The sequence below is a fragment of the Sander vitreus genome, chromosome 11 (genome assembly GCF_031162955.1).
Source record: "Sander vitreus isolate 19-12246 chromosome 11, sanVit1, whole genome shotgun sequence".
In the NCBI taxonomy this organism is placed as follows: domain Eukaryota; kingdom Metazoa; phylum Chordata; class Actinopteri; order Perciformes; family Percidae; genus Sander; species Sander vitreus.
The window spans coordinates 21,275,135-21,292,500 of NC_135865.1; the positions used below are offsets into that span (position 1 = coordinate 21,275,135).

At 41.8% G+C, this 17,366-nt stretch overlaps 1 protein-coding gene across 7 annotated transcripts in view; it reads left to right on the top strand.

Annotated features, from left to right (window-relative positions):
* Positions 1-17,366, top strand: part of klf12b (Kruppel like factor 12b) — a 44,648-nt gene that overhangs the window by 19,518 nt on the left and 7,764 nt on the right. For all 7 annotated transcript variants that reach the window (XM_078262318.1, XM_078262320.1, XM_078262319.1 and 4 more), the window contains exons 3-4: positions 4,112-4,637; positions 7,723-7,858. In XM_078262318.1, coding sequence (XP_078118444.1) covers positions 4,112-4,637; positions 7,723-7,858 — 662 coding nt within the window. The remainder of the gene's footprint in view (positions 1-4,111; positions 4,638-7,722; positions 7,859-17,366) is intronic.

Sequence of the window (17,366 nt, forward strand, 5' to 3'; positions counted from 1 at the left end):
AAAATAAAAATATATTACAATGGAGTATTAAAGCTTTAATGCGTAACTTTTTGATATTAATGAACGTCCGTTACATTCAAGGCATTGCCACGTGAGTTGCTACAAAGCTAAACAAACATCAGCTCCACACAACTCTCTCTGTATTTGTCAGTATGGCTATATTCAGAAGATTGTGTCGTCCGGTGACTTTCCCGCGCAGAGACCCGAGTGAAGATAATTACCTCTTCTGAAGAGTCCATGTTTTTTTAATCCTCCGTGTCCTCCTTGGCTACTAGGGGGGCGGTGTGGAAGGCTTGTATCATGTGGACGCGCCAACAGTTTTGTTGTCATTGCTTAGAATTCCTCATGGGGCGGCAGAAACCTCACACTAGTATAGCTTTAATGTTTCAATGTTCCTCCACTGCTTCACTTGATTAACAAGCTAACATTACTTTTATGTATATTAAGGCAGTTGCATTTGTGTTAGCTAAAATAACAACCATAACCTAGTTTACTAATTTGGCAATAGGACATGCGATGGGTCAGAGAGACCTGGAGTACAGTAAGATGAATTTTGAATTTGAGCAGACAATTACAAATCAAATATTTAATTCTTTCAGGTGTGTGTTTGCTACAACAGCTTCAAACATGGCTCAGCCAATCAGAGTTCAACAACATATCTGTTGATGATGAACTGTTACTGAACAGCATTCAGATTCCACTTGTGGTTGGCACAAATATATTTTCTTCAGTTTTTTCTTTTTCCTCTGCCTTCTTTCAGTGTTAGGGAGAACTGGCAATATGGCAGAACTTGTGTAGCCAACTAGACACCAAGAGCATTCACTGAGAAAGACGAGATTTCTACACTGAAATCAGCCTCAATGGATCTAATGCCTTCAAAGCCTTGAGGCAGTATAGCTCGAGGCGGTCCGTGACACTCACATCCTATACAGAACATGCAAACACAGAAAGATCCCGTGCAAAAGCAGCTGGATGATAGCCTGAGGGTCTTTCAAGAAAGGCAGTTGATGCAAGAGAAGCATAGAGGACATTTGACATCACAAACATGCATATTATCAATTAAATGATATTTCTTTTTGAAAGGTTTCTCAAGGTAAAGCTATGGAGCGGCAACTATAGATACATTTACAGGCTGGAATAAAATCAAATGACAACTTAGATAGCCTAAGGGAGGGATTTTTTGGTGAAGAGAGACTAGAATAAACTGGACTAGACTGCTGCAACACCTTCTTTTATATACTGTTAATGGTTATAAACCATTGGTTAAATGTTTGTATACTTCTAATGCTAAATTTGACTCACTTGACCCTCTGAGTACAAAAGACACACCAGGGAGTACAAGCGATGTTTGACCACACTCCTACTCAATAAGCGATATTACAAAATTTCATTTTCGACATTTATTTACTATTTTATTCATGTATTACCCTACTTTTGTGAACCCAAGGCTTTTGTAATCTCATTTTAAGCACCAAAACAATGTGGGTATGTTATTTCCTTTTTTTAAAGATGATTTTTTTTTGGGGGGGCCTTTCCGCCTTTAATGGACAGGACAGCTAGGTGAGAAAGAGAGGGGGAAGACATGCAGGAAATCGTCACAGGTCGGACTCGAACCCTGGACCTCTGCGTCGGGTATGTTGTTACTTCCACAAGAGATTTCAGAAATATTTCCGCTTTAGGGCCAAATTATCTATTTATACATTGCTCTGGAATAATTTGGGGCGTCACTATAGTAAGCGTATGAGTATGAGTTTGTTCTGAACATTTTGATATGAAACACATGGGGATCAGTTATATGGAAATACCCTTAAAAGGAGAATTCAAGAAGATATCTAAAAATGCCCTTAGACCTCAGAGGGTTAAAGTGACTTAAAGTTAAGTGTTACTGACTCTGCTAACAGGGTCAATGGTGACTGAAATCTCGAATATTGAATATTGGGAATACCAGTGAGCACAGATAATGTTTACTCTGCAAACTCAGTGTCATATGATTCTCCACCCATCAGAGTCATAACCTAACAATCACCTAAGGGACATATTAGCTTTATGAGTGGACAGCCGACATTTGCAACTCGAAAATGGAGCATTGCGTTAACGCGGAAAGTAGATTGGCATCAGCTGCTTTATTCATGCTCTACCATCAGTGGCTCTTTCAATAGCTGCACGGCTACGAACAGACTATTCAAATCCAATCCTATTTTTTCAGGTAGCCATTTGCTGCCGCAGCTTCGTCCTCCACCCGAGCCTCCTCCTGTTGTGTTGAAGCTTTTACTATTTTTGACTTTGCTATCTATTATCTTTATTAAGGGAGATTAGTTCTCCCAGCAGAATCTTCATTTGATATTTTGAGAACTCCCTCAAAGAGCATGGGCCTTTTCTGCCAAATATTACTGTTTAACTATGTGCTATAAATGGTCAATTTCTTGAGGGAAGTGTCTCTGATTTCACTGTGCTGCTAGAAGTTTCCACAAAGGAGGCACAAGGATTTCTCCCCACAGCACAACATAAATAACAGCTTTTCTTCAGTTGGCTACATAAGGCTGTTTATATTCTTATATGTAAAGAAAGAAAAAAGCCTTTAGAACATAATTCCATAATTAAAGTTAAATGTAAAAAACACACTAAAATGCTTAGTGGGTGGTATTAAGAAGCAGGCCATAATGTGCTGTGAACCCTGATCTTGACACCACTGACCCTGCGATGAACCCCACCAAGGCGCACAGATCATCAGAGGGCATATTTCATGGGGTAGGGTTTGTTTTCTAACTGAGGAGGAGTTACACGGGGAGAAGCACTTTTTGATTCATAGGGTCGTAACATTTCCTGTAGGCCGAAAACAAGTATACAAGTCTGGAGTAAAAATAGCAGTCTACTACATAAAAGAACACACTCACACACCAAAAATTCGTAATTCACCACAGATCCACTCTCAGCCAGCATTACATAAGGGGAAAGAATGTAAGTCTCAAAAACAAAACTCAGGATGAAAATCCTCGGTACAGAATGTTTTTAATATCTGCTGCAGCTGCGATTGGAGTGTTAAAGTTTTTCCCTTTACTGTAATGAGCTTTTACTGTATGATTAGTAAAAATCCTGGATGTACTCGCTCCCTGATGGCCCAAACTGTGACTCAGCCTCTGAAAGTCTCCACTGTGAGGATGAACACCACTCACCACACACTCTAGCACCACTCCCACATCAAACATAGTGAGTCTAGATCTGCTACATCACATGTAACATGGTTCTTTTGACTTTTGATTATAAGAAAATGTGATAGAGGATCCAAAAGTATGGCAGTCTGGAGAAACAAATAACTAGTCGCGGGGTTAATGTCACTTCTCTACTGTGTATGTTCTTCATTATCTTTTCCAAGTAAACAGGTTCCTGAAACTTGTGCAGACGGAGCGGTTGTGTTACAGTCTGCTTGGTGTTAAGTGAAAGATGTGTTGAGGGATACACTGAGCCACCAGCGTTGGCCTTAGGAGGCCCATCGCTGAGAGACAGAGAGAGACGGTCAGGAAATTGAGCCCATATGATGTTTTTCCACCGTCACAAAGGAGATTTAGGAGAGATACAAGGGGAGCCAAGAGAGCTGCTTTTCTGTGGGAGTGATGGAAAACAGGAGGAAAAGAGAGAGCAACCCACGCCAAGAGAAAAGAGAAACACAAAGTAGACAGTGAAAGGAGGTGTGAAAGACACTATCTACTCCTGTGTCTCATCTGCGTATGACATCATGCTAACCAAGGAGGAGTTGAATGCTTGAATGAACATGAGAAAATCAATTGCTCCTTTCTCAATAAATGACATATCTCCATCATGCAGTATTATTGCTCCTGAAGCTGAATACTAGCACAAAAACTAACATACTTCACATGAATTCATTGGCACGCTACTTTCTGGCCTGACTGAATGAGGAGAGTATAATTATTGCAGGGGTAGTAATATAAAATGTTGTGCCATAAATACATTAATTGTATACAGGTCTTTCACTTTTTTCATTCTTCCTTGTTGTGTGTTGCGGTCTAGTGCACCTTTTAAGGCATTAAAATGACAAAAATGAATCACTGGAGGAAAAAAATCTAACATCAATGCTTCTCTTCTACTTCAACAGTCACCTAAAGTGCGCCCTTACTCTGCAATGGACGGCGTCCCCTTCTTCCTCAGCAGAGTTAAACACGAACCTCCAGAAGACCTGCTCGCTAACGACCTGCACTTCTACACACAGACCGAGCCTGTCGACCTGTCAATCAACAAACCCCGCCCCTCCTCTTCATCAACCACCCCTACCACCACCTCGTCATCCTCGCCTCTCAGATACGCTTTCTCCCCGTCTTCTTTATCGTCGTCATCCTCCTCCTCCTCCTCTCCATCGGTTATCACCTCAGCCTCATCTGTGCTAACCCCTGGAACCGGGCTGAGAGGTCAGCCGTATTTGCACATTCTGCACTCTGTGCCGCCGCCTCCATCCAGCCCATTGAGCCTGCAGGGAGCGGGGAAGCTTGCCAGCCATGTTCACCGCATCCCAGTCGTGGTACAGTCACTGCCACTCATGTACACCACTGCCGTTCGATCACCCTCCAGCCTCAACAACCCCATCATGCTACCTCTGCTGGACGAGGTGAAAAACCATGGCAAAGGTGAGACCATGCTCACTGAATTTTCTCCATTTTCATATGGCTAACTTTGTTCTATTGGGATTTCTATGAAACCTCTTTCATCACTTCCAGTTAGACACGCTATAACTCTAATGTGCTTCAGCAGCTATTTAAGCACTGATAGAACTGTAGAGGAAATGATGATGCATCATGATTATATTAGTTTTACATAGCAACATAAGCGGTCTGACTTTTCTCCAACTTTTATAGACTTTTATCTCAACCTGCTGAGAAACTTCAATTAGAAAATATTTACCTAAATCAATACGGTTGAATATTTTCAGTTATCAGTTGTCAACCATCACAATACACCTCGGCTATATTCTTGCAAAGGGGTAATTAAAAGCCTTACCAAAATAATAAAACCACCCTAAAAATGAATTGGAAACCTTTTCAGAGATTGAATAAAATAAATGGTATATATATGATTAGACTAGGTGAAAAAAAAGGGACAACCAAGACAGGTTCATGCTGGCATCAGGCAGTGAAAAAGTGGCTGCAATAACTATGTGATGGGGCTTGATATATCCAAATAGCAGGCTGTTCATGATGGTAAGTTTGTCTGCCCAGATGTCCTGTCTTCAGTCAAAGAACTTGCAGACACAATGCTTTGAAAGCTGACTGTGTGTGCATTCTTTCAGAGACGGCCCCTCCGGCCATAATGTTCCCCCTTTAGAGTGAAGATGAGGTTTACAAGTTGAAAGGCTCTCCCATCTTTAACTGACAGAGATTTCGCTTGGTTGCTTATAGCCTCAGGTGCAGGTAAACAGGGCCACACCCGTTGTTGCCTTTCTTTCTATCGAGAAGCAAACATCCGGGGCCGTTTGAGTATTAGACCTTGCTGCCCTCGCCTAGACTGGGTTATTGGTTTTCTCACTGGGTGTGGTTTTACTGCCAACCACTGGGAGTGAGCCTACAGTAGGTGTTTCTGTCCAACTCTGAGCCGTACACAAGCCAACTGTTGGTTGTAAAAGAGGTTGCTTCTTGTTACTCCCTGCAGGATGGACAGACACACTTACACTTTAACTCACACCCGTGGATGTACTGTACATACAAGCAAACATGTGTAATTAGAGCATGTAGTCAGAAAGACATTTAGTCGGCTGGGTGGGGTGGTCCCCTTAGAGATGGGCGTTTTATGTCTGCTCCCAAGGAGAGAAAAGGAAAGAAGGAAAGACAGGAAAAACAAGACTTGCATAACAGGGTGTGGATGGATATTGAAGATGGGTGGCACTTATACAAACACTTGCATGCACACACATACACAGTCCAACATCAGCTTTGCCCGGCTCTGAAAGCACAAAACACTAAGGAAATGGGGTAAATGAGTGTTGAATGTTGTGTGTGGTGGATACAGTCACTTTTAATGAGATCGCAACCAGTAGATAAACGGAACATTTAGCTATTTATTGCGCTTAAAATGATTTAATGTGAACATTTAGATAAAAATTCCCCAAGTCAAATGAAAAATAAAGTGCTACAAGATGTAATTATTATTATTGTTTGGATATGATTTTTTTTTTGGTCTAATCTTATCAAGGGGTTTTCCTTTAAGGTGTCACCATTTTTGTGATGGCTGGAAAAATGAGTTCAGGAGAGTTACTATCTAAAGCCCACTCCCCCCATATGAAGTTTAATGTGAGGGTCAACAGCCCAGATTTACCTTGTTTGACTTGATACGAACTGAACAATCATGTGCAATGATGCAAGTCTCAGTCATACTGAAGCTTTCAGCATAGATACAAAAACACTTCCATGCACACAAAATACACACACACTTCCACTCACCCACATGCACACGCACATGCGCACGCACACACACACACACACACACACGCACACGCACACGCACACACACACACACACACACACACACACACACACACACAGGTTGGCCATCCTTTTTAAGAGAGGGCGGGTACCCTTCTTTTCACTGCTGTCTCCCTGTCTCCGACAGGAGGTTGCCATGGAAACAGGGCTTGACTGGAAACAACAGGAGAGAAAGAAAGAAATCCGGTGCTCTGCCCACCTCTCCACCACTCCTCCTTTGTGTCCCTCGCTCAAAATACCCCTTTTCAACACACGATGCATTTCCAACTAATTACAGGTTTTCCATTGGGTAGGCGAGCTGGTGACCACTCTGCATGTCTAAGTCTACGACAACACTTAGAAACCTTTAAAGCATAACAGAGTTACAGCATTATTTCTGTGTGCACCCCCCCCCCGTAATAACACCATGTCTGCTTCTAACTCTAGACCCTTATTATGGGCCACTATGGCCACAGTCTCGGCTGAGAGAACAGAGGAGGTGAAGTCCTGATAGCTTTTATAAAAGCACCAGGCGTACAATAACTGGGGATGTCGCTGAACTCAGTGGAAAATGTATCACTATATATTCAGTGTTTGTGATGATTACATCTTCAGAAACAAGAGCAATTATACTTATTGTGATATCTTAAGCATGCAGTTAAGTATTCTTCTGTATTTTTTCTAAATACCTTTGTAACTTAATCAGTGTTCGATCCAGTGCATTTCCAGCAACTTTTCTTTGACAGTTTTGTTTTAGTTTTTTGACATTCATCTCTTGCGTTATCCAGGATCGCAGCCTGTGTCCTTGCAGACAGAGAGGACAGAATGGCTGCAGGCTCTGGCAATATATCCAATGAGTTGTCCATGGGAGAAGTTGTCACAACTTGTGGAATAGAAGTTACTTTGTCATGCAGCTCGAGAGACAGATACCCCTTTGCTCACTGGCTCAGAGGCTCATGGTTAATAGCATGTTGGCCACTCAAATGTTCTGTCTTGGCTACTGTGCAAAAGAAAAGAATCAAAAAAAAGGACAAAGCTAGCTTGCTAATTATCAGGACGTTCTATAAAAATTAATACAGCAGGAACCCGGCTGGATTTAGATGTTTGTGTTGTCTTCAGGGTTTTATGTGAGAGTTATTATCGTGAATATGATTCTCTGTCAGTTGCACATGTTGGGGAACAGAGAGCATGCATGCACACATACTTTTAACTTGGACATTTACCCACTGACTCCCGTGTCTGTGTCCCTTCCTCATAGCACACATAGACCCCAACGGCCTGTCGCCAAGGCAGATCAAGAGTGACAGCGATGACGACGACCTGCCAAACGTGACCTTGGATAGTGTTAATGAGACCGGCTCTACTGCGCTGTCTATAGCTCGCGCTGTACAAGAGTGAGTATCATGATCTGTACACGTGTGTGTGTGTGTGTGTGTGTGTGTGTGGGAAATGTTTGGTCTCCATACTGACCTTTTCTCCTTTACTGACACTAACAGTTCTAAAATAAAATCCTTGTATCTTTGTCTTGAGCTGTTTTTTTCTGTTCTGTGTTGTCACAGGAAGATGTTTGGGAAGTATGGTCTTCACCGTACTGTTGGCAGCTTGTAAATCTAGTGATATGGCAGTTTAAATTTGGTCTTCTGTATTAGTATTCTTAATGCTGGAGAACTTTTCTTCACATTATCACTCACCCAAATAGTAAACACTTACATTACAATGTAGCTATTTATTAAATTAAATGCTTGATGGTGTCTTATAGTAACTCACCAACCATGTAAAATGTCACTGCTTATAGAAACAGTTTAATCGTTATTAAAGATATATTTTAGGGAAAATATTCTGCCATCTTAAAATTCATGTATATACATATCTTTATTAGGAGATTTTATTTGAAGATGTTGGCCCTCTGCATTGTATCTAGTTCCAGTCTGGGCTTTTTTTCTTTGCCATTAGCCATTGTTTATCAAGCTGTTGAGTTTCTGGGTCCTAAAAGATAAAGAAAATATCTAATTTAAAGAAGGGATGACTATTTGAGGAAGGATTATAAAAAATTGGCAGCATTTCTTTGGCAGCACGTTTTAGAAAGTTTGTATAAACAAGTATGTATGTACAAGATCTGACATGGCATTACAGAGTTCAGAGTACAGAGTTTAAAATGTTTTTCCTGACATTGCTTATTGTTAGTCACCATGGATCAGAGCATCATTTACATATAAACCCAGTATAAAACCTAGCATTGTGCACTTCTGTGTGCTTTTGTAACCGCTCTTCCTCATTTGGATGAATATGCGTGGGAGTGCATCTATAAGCCCAAATGCATATGGCTCAGACATAGTTTATGCCCAGACATCACAACTCCTGTGGTGACAGTCCATCTGTGTTGAATGTAAAGACTTCCCTCTCCAGTGGATGACAGCTTACAGTGCCCTGATCAGAAACAGGAAATCAGGCGCAGAGAAACAGTTGGCTCAGCCTTGCCCTCATACTCTTCTGCCCATAAACACAGAACAGTCATAACCAGCAGCCTGGCCACACTCAAGTTAATACCCATAGGACTTTTATTTAGACTAACTATAAGGAAAGTATTCCGGGACTGCTAATGATGAAGCAACATTAACAAGGCTGTGGCTGATGGTAGCCCGACCCCGGCTGGCTGTGTTTTGGTGGTAACAGTCCAGCTTACGGGGTTGAAAGTACTTTGTATGTACAAGACATTGTATTGTTTGCTTCAGCATTGCTGGCTGTGTGAACATCTACAGTAATGAAGCTAAATTAGTTATTGTGGTGGCACTGTGCAACACATTGTGGTAAAGACTCGTTCTCTGGCTGTGCTTGTTCAGTGGTACAAGTAGAGGTTGCCATGTTTCAGGGAAGACACACACACACACACACACACACACACACACACACACACACACACACACACACACACACACACACACACACACACACACACACACACACACACACACACACTGGAGGACTCAGGTTTCAATGCAGGTTATTGAAAGGGACAGGCATGCCCCTGAGTGCCACACGTGGGCACCGGGTGGTCAGAGGAGAACAGAGGTTGGCAGGACCCAACCTTTCACTGCCCAAGCTTTCACTATGGAGAGAAATCACTAGCCAGGCTTAGCAATACCCTGCCAGGGCCTGCCCACACACTCACTTCTCTGTGTGCAAAGTGCTATGTGGAAACTGTGCTCCTGCGTGCATGCTGTGTATGTGACTGAGCGTGTGAAAAAGTATGTGTGCACGTCTGTAAGTATTAATCCTCCGGTGTATGTGTGTTTGTACTGTATGCATGCACGTGTTTCTGCACAGTGGACAGAACAGCTGGTTCCAGAAGGAGGTCAGCCATTGTCAACAGGAACACAGACTTTGCATGTTCGTCTGTGAAAAACAAAGCAGTCTGTAGTCTTCTTGAGTTACACGCCGGTTTGGCCACATAGAGGAAGAATGTGCATTCTGTGTTGACACAACACATGCGCTCTAAGGACATCTGCAGTGCAATTGCAGTGCAACAGAAGCTGACAGCACTTCTTTGAAATATATCAGTCAACTGTGCTGTTGTATTTCTTTCTTTTTTTTTATTTGAACGTGTGCACTGTGAGTGTAGAAGGATTTGCTTTATGTAATTTAGTATCCACATTTACACAAGCAGTCATCCAGAGAGCATCAGAAAAGAGAAGTGTAAGGGTGGAGGATGGGAGTGCCTGTCGCTTCCATTCCAGGTATCCATATATAAATAAATGAGTGAAAGGAGAGAGTGTGTCATGTGCTTCTTGGGCAGCCTCCTCCATATTCATGCGTTTCCCTGGGGACCGGTGGATAGGCTATTGTGGGAGAGCACGAGTGAAAGAGAAGAAGACAGTTTGAGAGAGAGGAGAGGGCGAGAAGGTGTGTGTGTGTGTGTGTGTGTGTGTGTGTGTGTGTGTGAAGTGTGTGTTGGGGTTTAGGGGCTGTGTTAGAAAGGTTGTCTCTGCTGAAGTTTGGCTTGTCCCCAAGGACCTGGGGGGCCATGGAGCAGAGCAGGTGGAGAAAGGGGAGGGGGGTGAGCCAAGGGGTAGTATCCTCGGACAGGTACAGGAATGCCCAGTGGGAAGTCTTCCAGTACACACACATCCACATAGTCACACACACTCCCTTTCCTGTTTTCTTGATAAATCCACCATTACTGTAGGTCTGTTTAAGAACAGTGTAGCTTCTTTGCTGTGTTAAAACAGTCTGTCATGACCTTGTTTCCTATGAGAAGTCAAAAATATGTGTTGTGTTTGCATTGTGGGAAACCCCTGTTGTAGGTGACACACATACTCCCTTTCTCCCTCGCTCTCGTGCTCATGGAGCGCAGCAGATGAAGATGGGGACAAAAGAAAGGGGGAAACAAATGAAGTAAAACAGAGGTCAGCTCTGTTTGAAATCGTTCTCAGCTGTACTTCCTATTTCTCTCTGCTGCTTTGGGAAACATAAACAGACACATTCACACAGCCATGATGCCGCGGTGACACAGGGTTCAAGGCAGTGTGATTTTGCTCCTGGGCTCACATGAGAAAATACAACGAATCGATTCTCACAAAACAGCTACTGTATGACACATATGGCCGGGGATGTGGTATTAAAGAAATAAACGATAAATTGTTTATGCGAATAAATACATCCTACTTACAACTTTCTTGTTTTCTACAGATTCTGTCACATTTGTTGTCTTATAAACTGAGAAAGCTATAACTTCACCATGTTATAACTATACATACAGTGGCGTAACGAGCCAACACCGGGCCCCTAAGCAGGATTAGCAAGGTGGGCCCCCCTACTACAGCACGTGATGATGGCGCAATGTCCACGAGTAGGCTACCATCAATAGGACAGGATTGGATCATAGAGACACAGCATATAAGAGATGAGATGACTGACAAAATCAGGAGTAGCCTACGCGCACCACAACAACAACAACAAAAAACACTGGTGAATGCGCACCATAACACATGAAAAAACACACAAGGGCAGTCCCTCCAGGATTTCGTGGCCTTTTTTATAGATTGTTGCAGCCCAAAATGCCTGATTTTGCGATAAAAGTTTGTTGCAATGAAGTTGCAGAAGACAGTGAAAGTTGCAAAAAAAGTTTTTTGTATAGTTCTTTAAAAAAAAGGAAACTTGTTTTGGGGAGAATAATAATTATTACTATTAATTAATTACTCTGGGCTGAGATTTCCTAGGAACCTTACCAAAAAGGCTCAGGATGCTGCAAATGTTGGTATAACATTCATACGGTTTAATAAAGTACTTATTGGACTTTAACTTAGCATTGCACTTACAATAACGAGTGTAGCTGTCCTCAATTTAGGTAATCTTGTACGTCTCATCTCCGTTTTTTCCTGCATCCACCGTGTGTGATTTTGTGTGTGTGTGTGTGTGTGTGTGTGTGTGTGTCAGTCGCGGGGGGAACTCAGCAGCCCCACCCGCTGCAGAGATCAGACAGGATGTAAACAGCAGCAGCTTTCAGTGACTTTAGAGTGAAAAAACATTACAGCGTACATTGATGTTAAAATGTTTACAGGTTGGCAGGACGGTCTGAAATGTTCTGCACGGTCTTTCGTTGGTAAATGTGAGATGTTCGAGTCACACACGTGAAGAGAACGGTCTCTGAAACAAGGAAATTAATTTGACCTGTTCTCACTCCCGCTTGGTCAGTGGCCCAATGTGATAGGGGGCCCCGGCTGTAAATGAATATCTTCCAGTCATGCGGGCCCCTGATTGGTCCAGGCCCGTAAGCACCGCTTACCCTGCTTACCGATAGTTATGCGTCTGTATACATAACAGAAATGTGAACCAGTCGATCTCTTGTTGCTGATTTTGAACACACCAGTTGATCTAGTGTGAGTACAGTGATCTATTACTACTAGGGCTGTCAAACGATTACATTTTCTTTATCGCGATTAATCGTTGAATTTCTATAGTTAATCGCGATTAATCGCATGTTTTATCACATAATTAAAATTCTATTATTTTGCATTTCAGAACTGTTTTTAAGTACATATTAACAATGGAAAGCAATTATTACCAGTGTATCTTGATTGGGAATCAAATGAATGCAAAGAAAATGACTTTATGAACTTGATTTTAAGATTTGTATTTGTTTATTATATATTTAATCTAGTCACACATTTGAATCTAGAGTCAATATTAGGGTTGGGTATTGTTTGGTTTGGATACCGGTGCTAAAGCGGTACTTTTAAAACGGTACCGGTGCCTTAACGGTGCCTGAATCAATACTTTTTAAGAAAGTTAAAAAAAAGAAGGGTACTAAACAGTTGGCGACATTAAAGAACGGCTTGTTTATTGCTAAGGCCATATCGTCAAAATTAAATGTTTAATAATAATGTAATCACTATAACAATAACTTATTTCACTAGTAAATAGCTGTTGCCTGACAAAAACAACGACCACTGCAGATTGTTACATCCTGGTGTCGGAATCCTCTACAGTGAAATACCAAGGGGGGAAGCTTCTCCTCGGACCGCGAACCTCCTATGGAGCCATTTTGATGCTACCAAGCCATCACCTCCCGTTAGCATTCCATTGACTGCCATTCATTTTGGCGTCACTTTAACAGCGAATAACTTTACATCTGAAGTGTTTAAAGACTCTGTTTGTCCAGTGTTTATTTCTAAAGAAACACGACAATGTATAAAAGGCTCCATTACCTTGTACCTCACGTTATGGCTCCGTAGCAGACATTTTTGTAAAAATAGGCTAACGATTGTGTCATAACCACGCGACTTACTGTCGCATAGTAGAGGAATTACCGTATAGTACAGGAGAAGCACACAGGCAGTTTCGTCTTACATTAGCTGTTTAAGTGTAATTACTAATGTTAACTAGCATTTTAGTTAGCAATAATTAGCCTGTGCCTATGTTATCTCTTTACATATACCTACGCTCTCCGTCTCTGTAAGATTCGGAATGATTGAGATTTCTCTTGGCACAGCTACCAGAAGACTTACAACTTTCAGACACGTTGCTCACGGCACATTTACGTCGTCTCTCTCAGTTGGAAGCTGCGCAGTAACGCTCAGCGCTCACCGGAAAAGTGCTTCTAAAGGCCTTCACTGGTCTCCGTCCAGAGCAACAGGATCTGTTGGTCCATTCTTATATACTGTCTATGTGAAATACAGACAAACTTTACACCGTTTAGCGTTAGCTGTCAGCATTGTAACCATGTTTAATCCAGCTACTAGCTAGCGGTAGGCTAACTTTAGCTGCTGTTGAGTATAGTGTTAACTAGCGTCACGTGCAGCGTTGTTTCTGTTTCCTGTAACGTCTGTTTCAGAGCATCAGAGAGAAGTGCAGGCATATCAGTGGCACCAGAATGAGGCACCGAAATCCACGTTGCTATTCCTGCAGCAGCAGGATGTGTTTCGAGGAAGTACTGCAAAATAGTAGCCTGTTAGGCACGACGCAAAGCCGAGTGAAGTGAAAATAAATTAATAAATGGCGGCATGCGATTAATACGATTAAAAAAAATTAACGCGTTATGCTGTTAGTAGCATCTTTCAGAAGCGAAGCAGAATACACCAGTAGTGGTGGAAGTTTCTCAACCTACAGAGAAGCATGACAATCAGTCAACTCCAGGTAAAACACAACAAGCTATGAGTTTTTTTTTTTGTTTTTTTTTTACATGACAAGAGCGACACGGAAAATCTTAAAACTGATTCTTGTATTTAAGGCTGCAACAAAACATTATGTTCATCGTCGAATAATTAAGTCAGTTATCTTTACGATGAATTGCTTAGCCTTTGTATGTCAAAAAGTAGTAAAAAATGTCCATCGCAGTTTTCCAGAGACAAACGATGCTTTCAAATGTCAAATTTTGTCCGACAAACAATTGAAAACCCAGATTTTCAGTTTAAAAGGACATTACACTTATTGTTCGGAATGAAACTTTGAAAATATAGATTTTTATTGCTATATCTCTTTATTTTATCCAGTTTTATTTTTATTATGCTTAAATATTATTTCCTCTCACTGAATTTACTAACTTTTCTATAGTTAAATGTCATCCAAGTGTATTTTAAAGTTTGTAACTGTAAGGACTGAAGCTCACTAATCAATAGCATGTCTCACAGTGGGAACTTTCTATGAGTACCCAAAATGGTTCAAACCAGAAATCTGTCACAATTATCAGCAGCAGAGGAAAAACAGTTGATGTACATTAAACAGAGATGTTCACAAGTCATTTTTTGCAAGTCCAAGTCAAGTCTCAAGTCTTTGAGCTTGAGTCCAAGTCAAGTCTCAAGTCTTTGAGGGGCAAGTTCAAGTCAAGTCTCAAGTCTTTTGCCACAAGTCCAAGTCAAGTCTCTGGCCATCTGATCTGTCCCTAACACTGTGTTGTTAAATCTTATGAATTCAAAACATGTCCTGTAGCTACCATCCATACAGTACAGTATCAAAATCAGTTGTAGGATAACTTTATGGGGTCTAGGCTACTCAACACATCCTTCTAGACCTCTGACCTGGTGAAATATTAACCTAAGTCTGTCACATCGTATGGATAAAACTATAAAGATACAATGTGCCTGTTCCCAGCATTAGCACAACACTTTGTGATGGTTAGCTTGTTACCTGTGATGATATATGCTAAATGTAACGTCTCTTTCACTCAAAAAAATGTCTAATGTCGAAGTGGAAATCAAGCGAAAAGTGACAGCATCTCAGTGTCAGTCCAAATTACGCACAATAAGCAGTATGAACTCACTGATGTAATGACATTTATTTTCTAAGTGTTAGTAGGCTCAGTGAAACTGAGTCCAGCGCGAGGGAGTTCCAACTCAGAGAGGAGAGGTTAGTGAGGCCATCGTCTCCACAGCAGGTGACAGTTCCGGTGACGGATCCGCTGCGCCACGCATGGATGAAATAATGAAATAGTAAATAAGACTACAGTAACAGAAATATGTGCAGAATTAAGACAGTCAAGACGGCCCAGTGTTTGGTGGACCGGCTACACCTTGTTCACTTAGTAGCCTACAAATCATCCGCGGGATCAATTACGCATCGCATGAGTTTGCCCACCCGGCACAGCGTTTGTTCCTGGGGAGATGGAGCCGTACGTCCCGCCTCCTGTGCGCCATGGATGTCTGAGCCTCAGCAACTAACTATAAAGATACAATGTGCCTGTTCTCAGCATTAGCACAACACTCTGTGATGGTTAGCTTGTTACCTGTGACGATATATGCTAAATGTAACGTCTCTTTTCACATTAGTGTGTGAGTGACTGACCTATTTAGGTGCGTTTTGAGATGCCTGATGAAGTCCGACGTTGTTGATCCGGCATCATTTATCACACACTTTGCATGTAGCTGTTAGCTTACTGCCACTGTTTACCAAGTTATTGAAAGCAAAACTAATGAGAAAAGGCACAACTCCTGGAGGATTTGGTGTCGCCATCGGCAATGCATTTTTTGATATGTGCGCGCACATAGGTGCATGCGTTACGTTGCACATTATGGCAAAGGGCAGGGGACATACAGCTCGTCATACGTTTCCCTAACGTATATGCGCCAATAAAAGAAAATAGAAATACATGAATACATTTTGATTTAAAAAGCAATAATTGCATGAAAACAGGTTGTTGACGAGTCTCAAAGCTCGAGTCCGAGTCAAGTCTGAAGTCTTTTGGGTCGAGTCAGAGTCAAGTCTGAAGTCAGCTGTTTGTGCGACTTAAGTGCGACTCGAGTCCCCATCTCTGACGTTAAATTAATTAATTAATGATGATGAGTAATCGTCATTCGTTCTTTGTTTTAGAACCTATTGTACTTCCTAAATTATATCTCATAATCATGGAGTCACTTTTTGGATGAACTCAGAATGTAAACATCCGCCTTATCTGCGAGATGTCTGAGTGTTTTCACTGTAAATCCTGTTTACACACACGCACACACACACATCCAATTCTAGATGCTTGTCTGCATTTCTCTGTTAGATTAGTAGATGGCCTGGTAATCTCATCAATCAATTCTAATTACAATTTACTGTTTTTTCAGCTTCATTAATATACATATTTCTCTAAATGTTTATTTTTGACATCACTTTGCAATGAGATATTTTCTGAACTTAGAGGAGAAGGAGAGAGAGAGAGAGAGAGAGAGAGAGAGAGAGAGAGAGAGAGAGAGAGAGAGAGAGAGAGAGCGAAAGAGAGATTAGGGGAGTTGGAGTCCACTTCATATCTGACCCGTGTGCTCATTTCCTGTAGGGCTTCAGATTGGCAGTAAGCCAAGAGCAACAGGTGATCTGTATGGATGTGTGTTTTGCTGTATTTCTGTGTATTTGTGTAGCCTGTGTGTATCTATCTTGATTGCATGCGTATATAGCCTGAGCCTGCATTTGACAAATCGTGCTTCAGTGAAACACTGAGAGACAGGAAGTGGGTTGTGTGTGTAGTGGAGACAGTTCAGTGGAGGGCCTGTCTGGCAGCCCCTGCTCCTCTTTAATATCCCTCTAACATGACCAAAGCTGTTCCTTTTGTACGCTCCCTCATTCCCCTCTCTCCCTTCACCCTCTTACCTTTTCTTTCTCAATATCCACAGCAGAGACTCTGAGACCTGAAAGAAAAGCAACTGTGCTCCATCACAGCTGACAGAGCTCTGTTCGATATATCCCACAGATATTACTCCTCCCTTCTAGTAAACAGAAATGTTCTTGTTTTCTGTCATTGCTGTATCTTTCTCTTTCTTGCTTATTTGTTGTGTGTGCAGTAGTCATGTGTGAGAAAGTTGCTCGCTGAGACATGAACTACTGACCATCTACCACAATCTTTTTGTTCCTTCCTGTATTTCTTTCTTTTTGTGTGTGTGTGTGCGCGTGTGTGTGTGTGTGTGTGTGTGTGTGTGTGTGTGTGTGTGTGTA